The sequence below is a fragment of the Pseudophryne corroboree genome, chromosome 1, assembly GCF_028390025.1.
Source record: "Pseudophryne corroboree isolate aPseCor3 chromosome 1, aPseCor3.hap2, whole genome shotgun sequence".
Lineage (NCBI taxonomy): Eukaryota > Metazoa > Chordata > Amphibia > Anura > Myobatrachidae > Pseudophryne > Pseudophryne corroboree.
Window position 1 is genome coordinate 321,226,549 of NC_086444.1, and position 14,461 is coordinate 321,241,009.

The 14,461-nt window shown below is 46.0% G+C and overlaps 1 protein-coding gene across 4 annotated transcripts in view; it reads right to left on the bottom strand.

Annotated features, from left to right (window-relative positions):
* The window catches only part of DHX37 (DEAH-box helicase 37), a 108,212-nt gene that overhangs the window by 53,349 nt on the left and 40,402 nt on the right, over window positions 1-14,461 (bottom strand). For all 4 annotated transcript variants that reach the window (XM_063964595.1, XM_063964596.1, XM_063964597.1 and 1 more), the window contains exon 12: window positions 5,730-5,828. In XM_063964595.1, the coding sequence (XP_063820665.1) occupies window positions 5,730-5,828 (99 nt within the window). The remainder of the gene's footprint in view (window positions 1-5,729; window positions 5,829-14,461) is intronic.

Below are 14,461 nucleotides of genomic sequence, written 5' to 3' on the forward strand. Positions count from 1 at the left end.
GCATCCAGTTTCTGGGTCTGATAATGGATACCAAGCTTCAGAAAGTATTCCTACCAGAGGAGAAGGCTCAGAGTATCTGTCTGATGGTTCAGAAGGTCCTCAAGCAGAGGAAGGTGTCGTTACATCTCTGCATTCGTCTTTTAGGGAAGATGGTGGCTGCTCATGAGGCGTTACAATTCGGTCGGTTTCATTCTCGAAGCTTCCAGCTGGACCTCTTCACTCAGTGGTCGGGGTCACATCTCCATGGAACGGTGAAATTAGCTCCATGGACTAGAGAATCTCTTCTCTGGTGGATACAGATGCACAATCTCATGGCAGGGAAGAGATTCTGAATATGGGATTGGACTCTAGTCACTACCGATGCCAGTCTCAGAGGCTGGGGTGCGGTTATTCGGCAGTATCACTTCCAGGGAAAGTGGTCGGATCAAGAACAGTCTCTACCCATAAACGTGTTAGAACTGAGGGCCATCTTCGATATGTTTCAGACAGCGGTTAACCTACTTTGGGCAAAGCCAGCGTGGGTGCAGTCGGACAATGCAACCGCAGTCGCTTATATCAACCGCCAAGATGGCACAAGCAGTTGCATGGCCATAAGGGAGGTAGCTCGAATTCTGAGATTGTCCGATCTTCACGAAGTAATGTTATCAGCTGTATTCATTCCGGGAGTGGACAACTGGGAAGCCTATTTCCTCAGCTGTCAGGATCTTTACCCCGGGGAGTTGGCTCTACACCCTCAGGTGTTTCAACAGTTGGTTCGTTGATGGGGTCTCCCACAAGTAGACCTCATGGCCTCCCACAAGAATCATCAATTGCCACTCTACATGTCTAGAACTTGGGATCCCGGTGCAGAAGACGTGGACACTCTCACGGCTCCTTGGCCGTACGAACTGGTTTACCTACTCCCTCCGTTTCCTCCTCTAATCTCGAGTACTCAAGCGGATCAAGAGGGAATCCACGTGGGTCATTCCTGTTTCCCCGAATTGGTCTCAGAGAGCTTGGTATTCGGACCTCCTCCAACTGCTAGCAGATGATCCGTGGCAGTTGCCTGTTCTTCCAAACTTGTTGCAACAAGGGCAGTTACTTCACCCAGATTTGACGGGGCTGCGTTTAACGGGGTGGCTCTTGAGGCCTCTATTATAAGACGTAAGGGAATTCCTTCTTCAGTAATTCCGAGCATGCTCAAGGCTCATAAACCTGTCACGGCTGCCCACTACCACGACGAGCCTGTATGTCTTGCTGCGCAGCCAGGGGATGCGACACACGGTCTTTTAAACTGGCTCGTCTTTTGCTATTTTTGCAAAAGGGCTTGGATGATAGACTATGTCTTGGTTCACTCAAGGTTAAAATTTCCGCCTTGTCGATCTTTTTCCGGCGGAAATTGGCCGTTATGCCGGAAGTACAGACCTTTTTGCAGTGTGTGTTGCGAGTGCAACCACCATTTGTTCCACCTACTGCTCCATGGGACCTTAGTTTGTTTCTTCGGTTCCTACAATCTTCAGTTTTTGAACCATTGACAGAAGTGGAATTAAAGTTTATTACTTGGAAAACTGTTCTCCTCTTGGCCTTGGCATCAGCTCGATGGGTGTCGGCCTTAAGTGCCTTGTCGTGTAAGCAGCCTTATCTCGTTTTTCATAAAGATAGGCTGGAACTTCGGATGCACTCTGTTTTTTTTGCCAAAGGTGGTCTTGTCATATCACATTAACCAACCTATTGAGGCTCCTGCTCTGAAAGATGATTCCGGAGAACCTTCTTCTTTGGATGGTGTCCGAGCGCATCAAATGTATGTGGCTCGGACGGCGTCCTTGCGTAAAACAGATGCCTTGTTTGTCTTGTATGACGCGAGCAGGCGGGGTTAGCCTGTTTTGAAGCAAACTTTGGCGAGATGGATTAAGTTGACCATTAGGCAGGCTTAAACTACTTAAACTCAGCACGTCAACCTCCATCAGTTATTTTGGTGCATAACACTAGGTCTGTGGGCCCATCATGGGCTGCCAGTCGTGGTGCCTCTCTCTCTCAACTTTGCCGTGTGGCTACCTGGCCGTTGGCTCATACTTTTGTTAGATTCTAAAAGTTTGATACATTTGCTATCTCCGCTTCGCGGTTTGGGCGGCTTGTCTTGCAGATTCCTCAGTGCTCTCCCGAGCGCAGGGACAGCTTTGGGACGTCCCCAATGTATTCAGCCTTCAGTGTCCCCTAGTGGATGCTAGAGAAAAGAGGATTTTGGTACTTACAGATAAATACTTTTCTCAAAATCCATAGGGGACACTGGACACCCGCCCAGCACTGTTTTCCTTCCTGCATTGTAGTTCAGGTTCATGGGTTGTTTGTTTGATCTTGTTTAATTGTTGTTGCTCCTCTCTGTTTCTTCTCCTCTCAGCTCAGTTATTAAAACTGGGGCAGATGGGGGATAGAGGGAGAGGAGTCTGCATAATCTTTCAACAAGATGTAATGTGCCAGCTCCTGATAGCCAGCCGCCTATCCCCAATGTATTCAGTCTCCAGTCTCACCTATGTACCAAAATCCTCTTTTTTATGTATGTGGTTTGACTCTGATGTATCTAGAAAGTGCAGTTTCAGGCGCTGCCCTACCTTTGAGAGGTCCTTAAGAAAATGTAAACAGTCATTGCTTCTGACAGTAGCTGTGACTCAAGGAAACATGTGTAAGGAGCACAAGTGGCGGAAAGGATTGTGGTAACAAGAAAGGAAGGACTATGGCTCAAAAGTACAGTTCATATTCTCGATTCCTCTGGAATTGACTGCAACCATGCCTTGTCTGATGGAAAACAAGACATGGTAACCTACAAAAGAGGACTGTCATCTTAGATAACCTTAGGTTTTTGATGATAGCCACAAGGAAGGTGACTTTACAAGTCAGCAGCTTTAGAGGAATATCTGATAATGTTCAAACAGACCAGGGAGGATACACACACTATAAGGAACACACAGATGAAAAGGACTGCAAGCACAGAGTCCTGGAACTAAAACTCCTATTCTAAGTCACTTTTCAAACAATCAATGTAAAATTGCAGGAGCACAGTAACAGTGTTATGTAGAGCTGCTGCTTAAAGGGATGCCCACCCATATAAAAGTGTAAAAACAAACAATAAAGCAGCACCAGTACAAACACTCAGGATGAATAATATCTGAAAAAACAATTTAATTTAGGCATAAAAACTCACCAAAAACACACAATTATACATATAACACTCATAAAGATGGAACATGTGGCGCAATATAAAATAGCAGTGAGCGGTTCGGATTTACTCGGTTCTATTAGCCAAAATAGCGCAAGTTCAGTTTATCTTATTGACTATTCAAAACACGTAACAACCACATAGCCAATGACATTTCAAGTAAATCTGAACCGCTGATCTCTAATTGCGACATATATTAGATCTGAACTAAGTCTACTAAGCCACAAACAGCTTAGCTAACAGGTGGAGTGTACAGCCTCCAGTATGGTAGGCAAATATACAGACTATTCCGGAGTTCACAATGCAACACAACATTTTTTTAAATTTTTGATACACCTTAAATAAATCAAATTTCCCAATTTGTCTTCTATTAATATTTTCCATTTAATAAGCTTTTTTTTTTTTTTATCTATACCAAAGTTAACATGACCCTACTCATACACTATAGATCTTATCAGAGATATACGCAGCCAGATCTGCGTCCATCTCTTCACCAGCACAGGGCAAGGCCGCCCAGCATGTGTAGCACCGGTTCACGATGCGTTCGCAATTAAATTACTGAAGCATCAAATTAAAGTTGACCCCTGGCATTTTTTAATTGGAGTGGCTGCGTGTGAAGTCACGCAGTCGCCCTGAAAACGCTCCCGGGATGCCCCTGTTCAGCCCACCATGTCCCCGCAAACGCCCGCCGCCGTCAATCACATTGCGGCTGCATCCCGATGCAATGTGTAAGATCGCGCAGCCGTGATGTGGCCACTGCACGTGCAAACTGCGCTGCGGGCTGCTGATGTGGCCAAGTCTGAATCAGCCCCTATGCACCATAATCACAAGAATTGTAGCACAAAGCCTTTGGGCTGTCATGAAGTTTTTTAAAGACCTTTGCTAATTAAATTATTATCTTCTACCTATGGCCCTCATTCCGAGTTGATCGGTCGCAATGCGAATGTAGCAGAGTTACACACGCTAAGCCGCCGCCTACTGGGAGTGTATCTTAGCTTCTTAAAAGTGCGACCGAAGTAATCGCAATATTGCGATCACAAACCTCGTAGCAGTTTTGGAGTAGCTTCAGACTTACTCTGCCTGTGCGATCAGTTCAGTGCTTGTCGTTCCTGGTTGACGTCACAAACACACCCAGCGTTCGCCCAGGCACTCCCACCGTTTCTCCGGCCACTCCTGCGTTTTTTCCGGAAACGGTAGCGTTTTCAGCCACACGCCCCTAAAACGCCGTGCTTCTGCCCAGTAACACCCATTTCCTGTCAATCACATTACGATCGCCGGAGCGATGAAAAAGCCGTGAGTAAAATTACTTTCTTCACAGCAAAGTTACTTGGCGCAGTCGCAGTGCGAACATTGCGCATGCGTACTAAGCGGATTTTCATTGCGATGCGATGAAAAATACCGAGCGAACAACTCGGAATGAGGGCCTATATACAGTAGCTTCACATGAAGATTTCCTACCCTAAAGCTTTTAAAAAGCGACATGCACTATTATAGTCAGCAGGAAAACAGCTGACGCAAACAAGATCTTTGCAGAAGTTCATGCTATTTCTCCTACACCTGACACACAATCAATTAAACTAACCAGACGTTAGACACATCTTTTAAGACATATTTTCTTTTTTCAACACAGAACATAAAGTGCTCTAAAATACTGAAAAGCTTTTTTTTTTCCTAGCAGTTTTCCTATTGAGTGAAAACAGCTTGTGCAATACTACAGAGCACAAGATGAATAAGTCAGATATTATGGGCTGGAAAATATCCATAAAAGGGATCAATTGGAGAAAGTTAATCTACAGGGAACTCTTAAGACTCACAGTAGATAATTTTCCGTGTGTGTGGCATCTGTTTTATAATAAAAAATTTAAAAAAAAGGTTTAAACATAGGAATGTACTGTTGACTTCAATTTAGGCATAAGTTTGAAAGGTATAATATCTGTGCAAATGGTATGTCCTTAATACAGTATAATTAATGGGACGGGATACATATGATATCCCGGCAGACAGGATGCCAGCTGTCACTGTACCGACAGCGGAATCTCAGCAGTGAGGCCCATACACGGGCACGCTGCTCTCGCCACGCATTGGGTCCGGTAGCTCACTTCACTCGCCACAGGTACTATTTCCACTCGGTTGGAGGCGTGGACCCACCAACCGAGTGGGAATACCCAACGTGTGTCCGGATTCTGGGCGTCTGTATTTTGGAGACGGTCTCCTGAATGCCGGGATCCCAATAGCCAGTATATTGACTGCATTCCAATAGATCGTGTGACCCAGAGAGATCTTTGGAGATCTCTTGGAAAAAAACTCATAATGATTGCAAATTAAAAAAATTAAAAAAACAGTATAAAACAAATAACTTGCCATTATTTGTGGAACACTGATAACAAAATAGTACCTTACTATAAAACAAAATATAAGATAAGAAAACAATAACTGATTCTTATAGAGGTACAGTATTTACAAGTAACGGAAACAAAAATCCCAACTATTACTTCTTTATAAAGAAGACATTAAATATATTAATTCAATAACTCACCTTGAGGTGCATTTTTCCCCCGATAAGGAAACATTTTCCTTAGTCGTCTACAAAGTGAATGTACTTCTGCTTGCCCTGTGAGAAACACCAAGATTCCCCCTATGTGAAAAATAACAAACCCAATTAGTGTTGTACAAAGGTGGACCCTTGCATGCAATATAAGAGAGAGTTTTGAGTGTATTCAAATTTCTGCAATCCTGCTGTAAGATTTTACTGGTAACAAAAGTATTAATTTTGCAGTTCCATTTAATATGGTGGTGTTGGTAAATACTCTAATAAAGATATTTCTAAACAGTCCTAAAAAACCCTTATCTACACTAAATTAATATGACACGGTGACTCTTGCACTCTCTCTTTGAGACACAAACTGCACAATACACAAAGTTGGTCTTTTTCTGAAAAAGGCAAGCAACTCTATAAAAGGAGCAAACAAGAGGAAAAAAGTTGACAGAAAAAAGAAGATTTATGTTCTTACCTGTTAAATCCTCTTCTTTGAATTCATACGGGACACACCTTTACTGCTGGGTATAGTTTGGAGAGCTGCAGTCTTGGCACCAAATAGTTAAGATTTCTCTCCCAGCAGCTGAAGCTCCCTCTTCTCTATACCCCGCCCCCAGCCACAAGCAGCCAGTTAAGTTAACAAGCCCAAGGCAAGTAGCAAGATGAAGGAGAAGGAAGACTGGCACACACTCAGATCCAAGCACACAACGAAAGGGAACAGGGGAACTGATAGTACTGCAAAAACTCAGCACGCCAGGAGCGTCAGGGTGGGTGCCTTGTGTAACCTATGGATTTGATCAAAAGGATTAAGCAGGTAAGAACATATATGTCCTTTTCTCCTCCTTCCATTGGTGAGACAAGGATAATGCTGGGTCATCCCAAAGCTGACTTCCAAAAGGATGGAACGCTCCAGAGCTGCGCCGAGAACCCTTGGCCCAAAACCTGTATCCAAATGAATAGAACTTTATTAACATATGGACAAAGGACCACATGACTGCTTTACAAAGCTGTTCCGCACAGGCACCATGTCTAGTTGGCCAAGAGATTCCAAATACCCGGGTGGAGGGAGCAGTCAACACAGCAGGGTTAGGTAGGTCCGCCGCAGAATAAATCTGGCAGATAGTCAAAAGAAGCCACCTGGCCAAAGTCTATTTAGAAGCCAACCAGCCTCGTTTGTGAAAGTCATACAGGACTTAAAGAGATGTGCTCAAGTCCGACACTCTACGGGCTGATGCAATGGCAAAGCAGGAAGACAGTCTCGTCTTATGAAAGCCAGAATGATCTGGGGCTGAAGCCTCTAGCCGAATTCCAAAGTAAGTCCTCCAAACCCGGTATTAAATTCTGGCAGAAGGTGGCTTCCGGGCATTAAGTATGGTACGAATTATCTTTCTAGAAAGCCCTTCACCCTCAGGACAGATGTTTCAAGAACCACCCAGTAAACGTGAGGCAGGCCAGATCCTGATGGAAGCACGGGCCCTGAGGCAGAAGATCCGGCCATAGAGAAATATGCAATGGAGAGTTGATAGAGAGGCCTAGAAGAGCTGTGTACCAAGAACGCTGTGGCCAACCTGGATCCAGGAGGATCACCGTGCTTCCCACCAACTTCAACTTGTGTAGTACCTGCGGAATCATTGAGATTGGAGGGAAGATGTATATCAGCGGTATGGCCACCATACTGCTAGTGCATCCACCAGGAAAGCTCATGGATCTCTGGTGCGGGAGCAGTATCTTGGCAGCTTGTGAGATTGTGCCATCATATCAATGTCCATGGATTTGGAAGACGTCTGGGTGTAGGCCCCACTTGCCGGAATCTACATCATGGCGACTTAGAATGACCTCCTCCAAATTATGGACCCCGGGAATTTAGATTGTCCACAGAGTTGGGAGATAACGCTCTGCCCACTTAAGAATACAACTCCTCTCCTTCATGATGCCGCAACTGCGACTGCCACCTTGGTGATTTTTGTAGGCGACGGCTGCCGCACTGTCCAACTGCACCTTGACTGGACAATGCTGAAGGATAGGCTGTGCTAGGCATAGAGACCTGTACACTGCTATGAGTTCCAGGATAGTGATAATCAGCTCTTCTGAGCAGTCCACCAATCCTGAAATGTCTGATGACAAGTCACCGCCTTGTGTCGTTGGTGAGCAGGTGAGTCCTGGCTCCTAAAGGGGCAGCCTTTGTCCAGGTGGGTCCAGTGGAGCCACCACAAGAGACAGTCATGAACCTTTTCGAGAGGATGATCGTCTACACCTTGAGGTGCAGATGGGACTTGTTCCACCAGGCTACAATTTCCAGCTGAAGAGGATGGGAGTGAAACTGAGCATATTCCACCACGTCAAAGGTGGAGACCAGAGAGCCCAGGATCTGCATGCAGGAGTAGATCGAATGTGGGAATTCTGGATTGTAAGGCCTGAATTTTTTTTCATAGGAAGGAACACCCGCCCAACTCTGGAATCCAGTAAGGCCACTAAATAAAGCATCTCCTGAGACAATGTGAAGGTGGATTTACACCAATTCATCATCCACCCGTGAGACTGGAGAAGATTCACCATGAGACGGAAGCAAAGCCTGAGGATATTCGGAGACTGGGCCAGGAGTAGGTCCTGGGGGTAGTCCAGATAAGGTATGGTTTGGCCACCTCTGCGTTGCAGATGTGACGCCATGACTTTCGTAAAAACATGAGGAGCCATGGAAAGTTCAAATGGCAAACCTGAGGAAGTGCTGGTGTGTGAATCAGATGTGAATGTGCAAATAGGTATACTGGATTTTTAAGGATGCCATGAAATCACCCATTCCAGAGACAAAATGATAGAGCAAAGAGGCTTAATATGAAATTTTGGGATCAGCAGGTACATTTGAAACGCTTTCAGACTGAGGATGGGTCAAAACAAGCCGTCCAGCTTCTGAACAAGGAAGAGGTTGGCATAGAAGCCTGTGCCTCTCTGAGACGGGGGAACCGGAATGATGACCCTGGAGGCCAGAAGGAATGAACGGACCCCAGGTGAGCTCTTGCTTTTCCTGGATCTGCTGGAAAGCATGATGAAAAATACTGGGCTGTATGACAATTCTGAAAACTTTGGGGTGCAGCCTTGGGAAACTACATTCAGCAATGAATCAGAGAAAATCAGCAACAAGCCTCTGACCAAGGGGTCCCATAGGTGGTGGTCCACCCGATCATGTGGTAGGCTTGTCAGCTGGCTTGTTGGTGGGATGGTCTGGTGAACCAGGGCTGCTACCCCCAGGACTTGAAGCCCTTAAAGGAGGAACCCTGAAGTCTAGAAAAAAAACCTACCCCTGGCTGTCCATTGCAGATGAAGACAGAGAAAATTAGACGTTCACAACCAGGGAGATGGCGCAGAAGGTAGGAAAACCATCTTGGATGATGCCAACATAACCACAATCTTGTCTAACTCTGGAATAAAGAGAAACTCCACTGAAAATGAAAGAGCCTCAAGAGCCTTCTTAAGAGTCTGTGTCAGCGTGCCAGGAATACAGCCAGAGGGCTCTCCTGGCCGCCACAGCCGATGCAGACACCTTAGAGGTCAGGACAAGTTTGTCAATAGTTGCCTCACCAAGATAGGAGCCCGCCTCACCAATATGCTCCAAAGAGAAAATACTGTCTTCAAGGGCATCAGCCCAGTGCTGATGGCCTTAGTCACCCAAGCTGAAGCGAGGGCTGGTCGTGCAATAGCATCTGCATTAGTACAGATTGTCTTGAGGAAGTTCTCCAGTTTCCTATCCGTCGGATCCTTAAGTAAAGCAGTATTCGGAAAATAGTAAAGGCAGTAGATCTAACAAGTTAGGCAATGTGAGCATCAACTGCCCGATCCACAACTAGTAACAGAAAAAAGGAAGCAATGCGCTTAAATATCGCCTATTCGGGTGAGCACATGCCTCCGCTACGAGGTCCTCAAACTGCATAGAAGGGAATTCAGCAGTCACCTTCTTTTGACACTTAAATAACAGGACTTTGAACTTAGGGGTCTGCTCGGGATCCTCAATCAAAAGGGCAGATTTAACTGCCTTGACCAGGGCCTTTACATCCACCTGTGGTAGGGTGTCCCAATGAAGCTAATGGTGAGATCAGCATTCATAACAGAATGTGTGTCATAACCAGACAGAGGTGTTGTCCCATCTGGAAGGCCTGTGCTTAGATGCCCGATCTTTGTCTAGCATCAGCTGGAAAGATGCTGACACTTGCACCAATCCCTGCACTGACTGAGTGAAGGACTGCATTCACTGTGGCTCTACAGCAGAAGGCTGCAAATCACCCTGAGCAGGAAGTACACTGGTAACCTGGGCCGCACCTGTAGATATACAAGCAGGGGGAGCTAGCCTGGGTATTGCAAGCGGATTCGCTAACTGCAACATTACCTGTGAAAACCCATGCTAGTTCCTGACTGGAAGCAGTGGCCACAGGAACCTCCCACTGCAAGCTGTAAAACAACAGACACAGAGGCCACCGTGATCTGAACCCTGAGGAGAAAGTATTTCAGTACAAGTCCTACAGCTACGTAACACAAGAGCGTCCATCTCCATGGGTGCTGTGCTCTTGGAAGACATTGTAGTGAAATCCAAGGACGTCACCACACACAAAAGTTAGCAGTAGTGTGTAATTTATGGGGCAGTGCAATGAATGGTAAAGCACCACAAATACTTAAGTGAGGCTATATAGAGAGTATGTTATACAGTGGTGAATGCCTAAAAAAAGGTTGTTGTTCACTCCAGTGTGACCAGTAACAGCAGCAATTAATCAGATAACAAACTGCACGGCACATACAGGTTCTGTAAACGATAAAAACAAAGTACTCCTATACACTTTGCATGCACACAGAACATTCAATGCATAGATATAACACAAATATGCAAATAGTGCCCAAACAGGGGAGGAAGGCGCGAATTGTGTAACCTGATCGCTGAGAGTGAGGTATACAGGGAGACCGGGAGCCCAAGCGTCTCTCCTGAATGGCTAAAATAGCTGCCATGGGTGTCTGTGTAGGAGGAGAGAGAGGAGGAGTAACCCTGTGGTGGGCTGTCTGCAGAGAGCGCTCCTAGGAGTGGGAGAGTGAAGAAGTCTGGCTCTCTCGTCTGGCCTGGACCCCAGGGCAAATGGCCGTTATGACTCTTCAACAGTGTCCTGTTGCCATGAAGCTGCCCTGGTGGTCTAGTGGGAGTGCAAAGATGACCGGAGAGCACTGGTCTCCCTCACTGGCAGTGACAGCCACAACTAGCAGGGATCCGCCTTACCTGTCATCCTGTGCGTGCGTCTGTGGTGCGGCTCTGGGAGGTATACCCCTGTGTGATAGGCAGTTCCGGACGAAGTCAGTGACCTAGTTGACAGTGCTGTGGCCACTGGCGCCACTATCCACTCAATGAAAGTATAAAACAAGTAAAAATAAAAGAAAGAAATCACGACAGAAGCTACTAAAAAGCAGTCCCCAAAACAGTGCCCACTCCTTACAGACACCAAACTAAAACTAGCTGCCTGTGACTGGGTGCTGGGGCTTAGAGGAGAGAGAGCTTGGGTTGCTGGGAAAGAAATCCTATCTATTTGGTGCCCAGACTCTAGCTTTCCAGGCTATTCCCAGCATTATTTGTGTCTCCTATGGAAGAAAAATGGGATAACTATGTATTTCTAACCTATACTCTGTTATTCATATTGCTAGTGTATTATAGTTATTTATTTATTTATTTACTTACTTATTTATTAACAGTTTCTTATATAGCACAGCATATTCCATAGTTCTATTAGTTGGCTTGTATTCTTAATGTGATTTGTGATTGTGTGTAAACATATTTCATATAAATTTATGTTGTGTGTTTTTTGTACTGACTCTAAAAGCCCTCAATAGCACCACAACGTCATGCGTCTCAAAATACTCTGCTACACCTCTACCTCATTTTAAAACAAGATGAAAAAAGAGGATTTTGGTACTTACCGATAAATCCATTTCTCCGAATCCTCTAGGGGACGCTGGAACAGCATTATACAGTAGGGGTGTGAAGCTTGCAACCGGAGGTGTGGCACAATCTAAAATTAAACATTGTCTACACAGCCGGCTCCTCCCCCTTCACGCCCCTCATCCCTCAGTTTGGAAAATTTGACCGAGAGAATAGGACATGAGACTTACAACCAATGGCGAGGAGCCCACCGTACAACAATTCAAACAGCATCCAAGAATTCTGTTAACAGAAAACTAACGCTGTTTGCATGAACTGTTATTGAACACAGCAGGCTGACAGCACCGAGGTGGGCGTCCAGTGACCCCTAGAGGATTCAGAGAAATGGATTTATCGGTAAGTACCAAAATCCTCTTTTCTCTTTCAACCACTAGGGGACACTGGAACAGCATTATACAGTAGGGGACGTCCCAAAGTTACTCCCAAGTGTGGGAGTGCTGTCAGAGTCCTGCAAAACTTAATGTCCGAACTTAGAATCTTCGGACGCAAACGTATCAAACTTGTAGAATCTCGTGAACGTGTGCGCTGATGACCACGTTGCCACGCTGCAAAGCTGAGTAGTAGAGGCACCTCTGGCGGCCACCCAGGAGGCACCCACGGATCCGGTGGTATGGGTACCAACCTGAACCCGGTTCACACACGATAACTATTTCAGAATAGTAAGCCTAATACATCTGGCCAAAATTTGTTTAGATGCTGGCAAACCTGTCTTTGGACTATCATAATAAAACAAACAAAATGTTCCTACTGTCTGATGTACGACATAACCTGTACGTAAATCCGTAAATCTCTGACAACGTTCAAAGACACGTCCCCATCTGCAACTCCGTGAAAAGATGGAATCACAATTTGCTGGGTTTACCTGAAACCCTGAACTATCTTCGGAAGAACTCTGTCGTACTGAGTTCCGCCCTGTCTGAATCGAAATTTAGAAAAGGGACTCTTACACAATAAAGCCCCCAAAACAGAGACCCGTCTGGCCGAAGCTGAGGCAAGTAACAGCGTGACTCTCCAGGTGAGATATCTCAATCCTGCTCTTTCTAAAGGTTCTAAAGCCGATCTGATATAGGCCAACCCCCAGGTTAGGTCCCACGGCGTCGTGCGAGGACGGAAAGGAGGTTGTATACTCAGCACCTCCCGAAAGAAAGTCTGAAAATCCTGTAAAGATGCTAAGCGCTGTTAAAAGAATGATGGAGAGGGTCGAAATCTGAACCTTAAAGGAGCCTAAACGTAGGCGTCCATGTAAACCGGCCTGGAGAAAATGTAAAAGTCTACACAGGAGGAATATCCTGGAAACCAACCCTCGTTGACACCAGTCTATGCGGTCATCCATATACTGTAATAGTGACCGGCTTCCTAGCTGCTATCGTTGTAGGAAAAGCCACATTTGGTATTTCTGTCTTTCACCATCTCCGGGACTCAATAACCACTACGTTAAACGCAACCTGATCAAGTCTGGGTGGAGGAACTACCCCTGTGATAGCAGGTCATCTCGCTGAGGTAGCCTCCAGGGATCTTCCGCTAGTAGCCTCTTCAAATCAGAGTACCAACCTCTGCGGGGCCAGTTTGTGCAATGAGAATTGCCCACACTCTTATCCGTTTTGGCCTCCATTATTACCCTGGGTCGGAGAGGAAAAGGTTCTGTAAAACCAAGGAAGTGTCAATGCGTCCACTCCTTCCGCTGCTGGATCCCTCGTTCTGGTCACATACCTGGGCAGTTTATGGTTGTGTCGTGATGCCAAGAGGTCTACTCGAGGTAGGCCCCATCCTCCTACAACTATCTCGAAAACTTGTGACACCACTCTCTTGGATGCATGTCCTGGCGACTGAGATAACCTGGTTCCCAGATCTCCACTCCTGGAAAGAACTATGCCGAAAGAACGCTGTTGCGCCTTTCTGCCCAAAAACCAGATCAAAATGCCATCTTGTGTCTTGGTCTTCCTGGACGGTTTATGTATGCAGTCGATGTGACATTGTGCGACTGCATCTGCAAGTGGTGACCCATCACTAAGCCTCCAGCTAAGAGAAGTTACATTGTAATTGCACCCAGCTCGAGAATCTCCATGGAATAGACTACTCTCTCGTGAGGTCCCTCTGTTCTGAAACCGATGTTCCTCGGGGACAGCACTCCAACCTCTGAGACTGGCATGCGTTGCGAGGATCCTCCAATCCCAAATGCCGAATCTCTGGCTGCTTTGCGAGATTTCTATGTAACGACCACCAAATTAGGGAAGGTTGGACCCGTGTAAAATCCGCAATTTGCGCTACAGAAACTTGTGCGAACCTGCTCCCTGAGCAATGAGGTTCCTGAAATCTGTCATACTGTAGAGCCACCCAAGACGCCACCATCTTCCTTAGCAGATGCACACCCAGGTGTAGGGAAACCATCCGTGCCTGTAATACTTTAGCCACCAGCCTCTGTATGTCATGGATCTTGTTCTCTGTGAGACCTAGAAATTGAGTCCCTTGAGTTGGCATTAGGTTGGATTTCTGGAAATCCAGAATCCACCCATGTTGAGTGAGAAATTAATGGGTCATCTGAGCATCTTTGCCAGCTGTTCTGAGAGGAGGCCCTGATCAGCAGATCGTCTAGATAAGGTATGACCGTGACCCATATCACCCTGATCTTTCTAAAAATTCTCGGGTCCAAAGATACACCGAATGGCAAGGCTCGGAGCAGGTAATAATCCTTCACCAGTACGACTCGTAAGTATGCTTGGTGAGGAGTCCAAATCGGGATATTGAAGGTATGCATTCTCTATGCCCC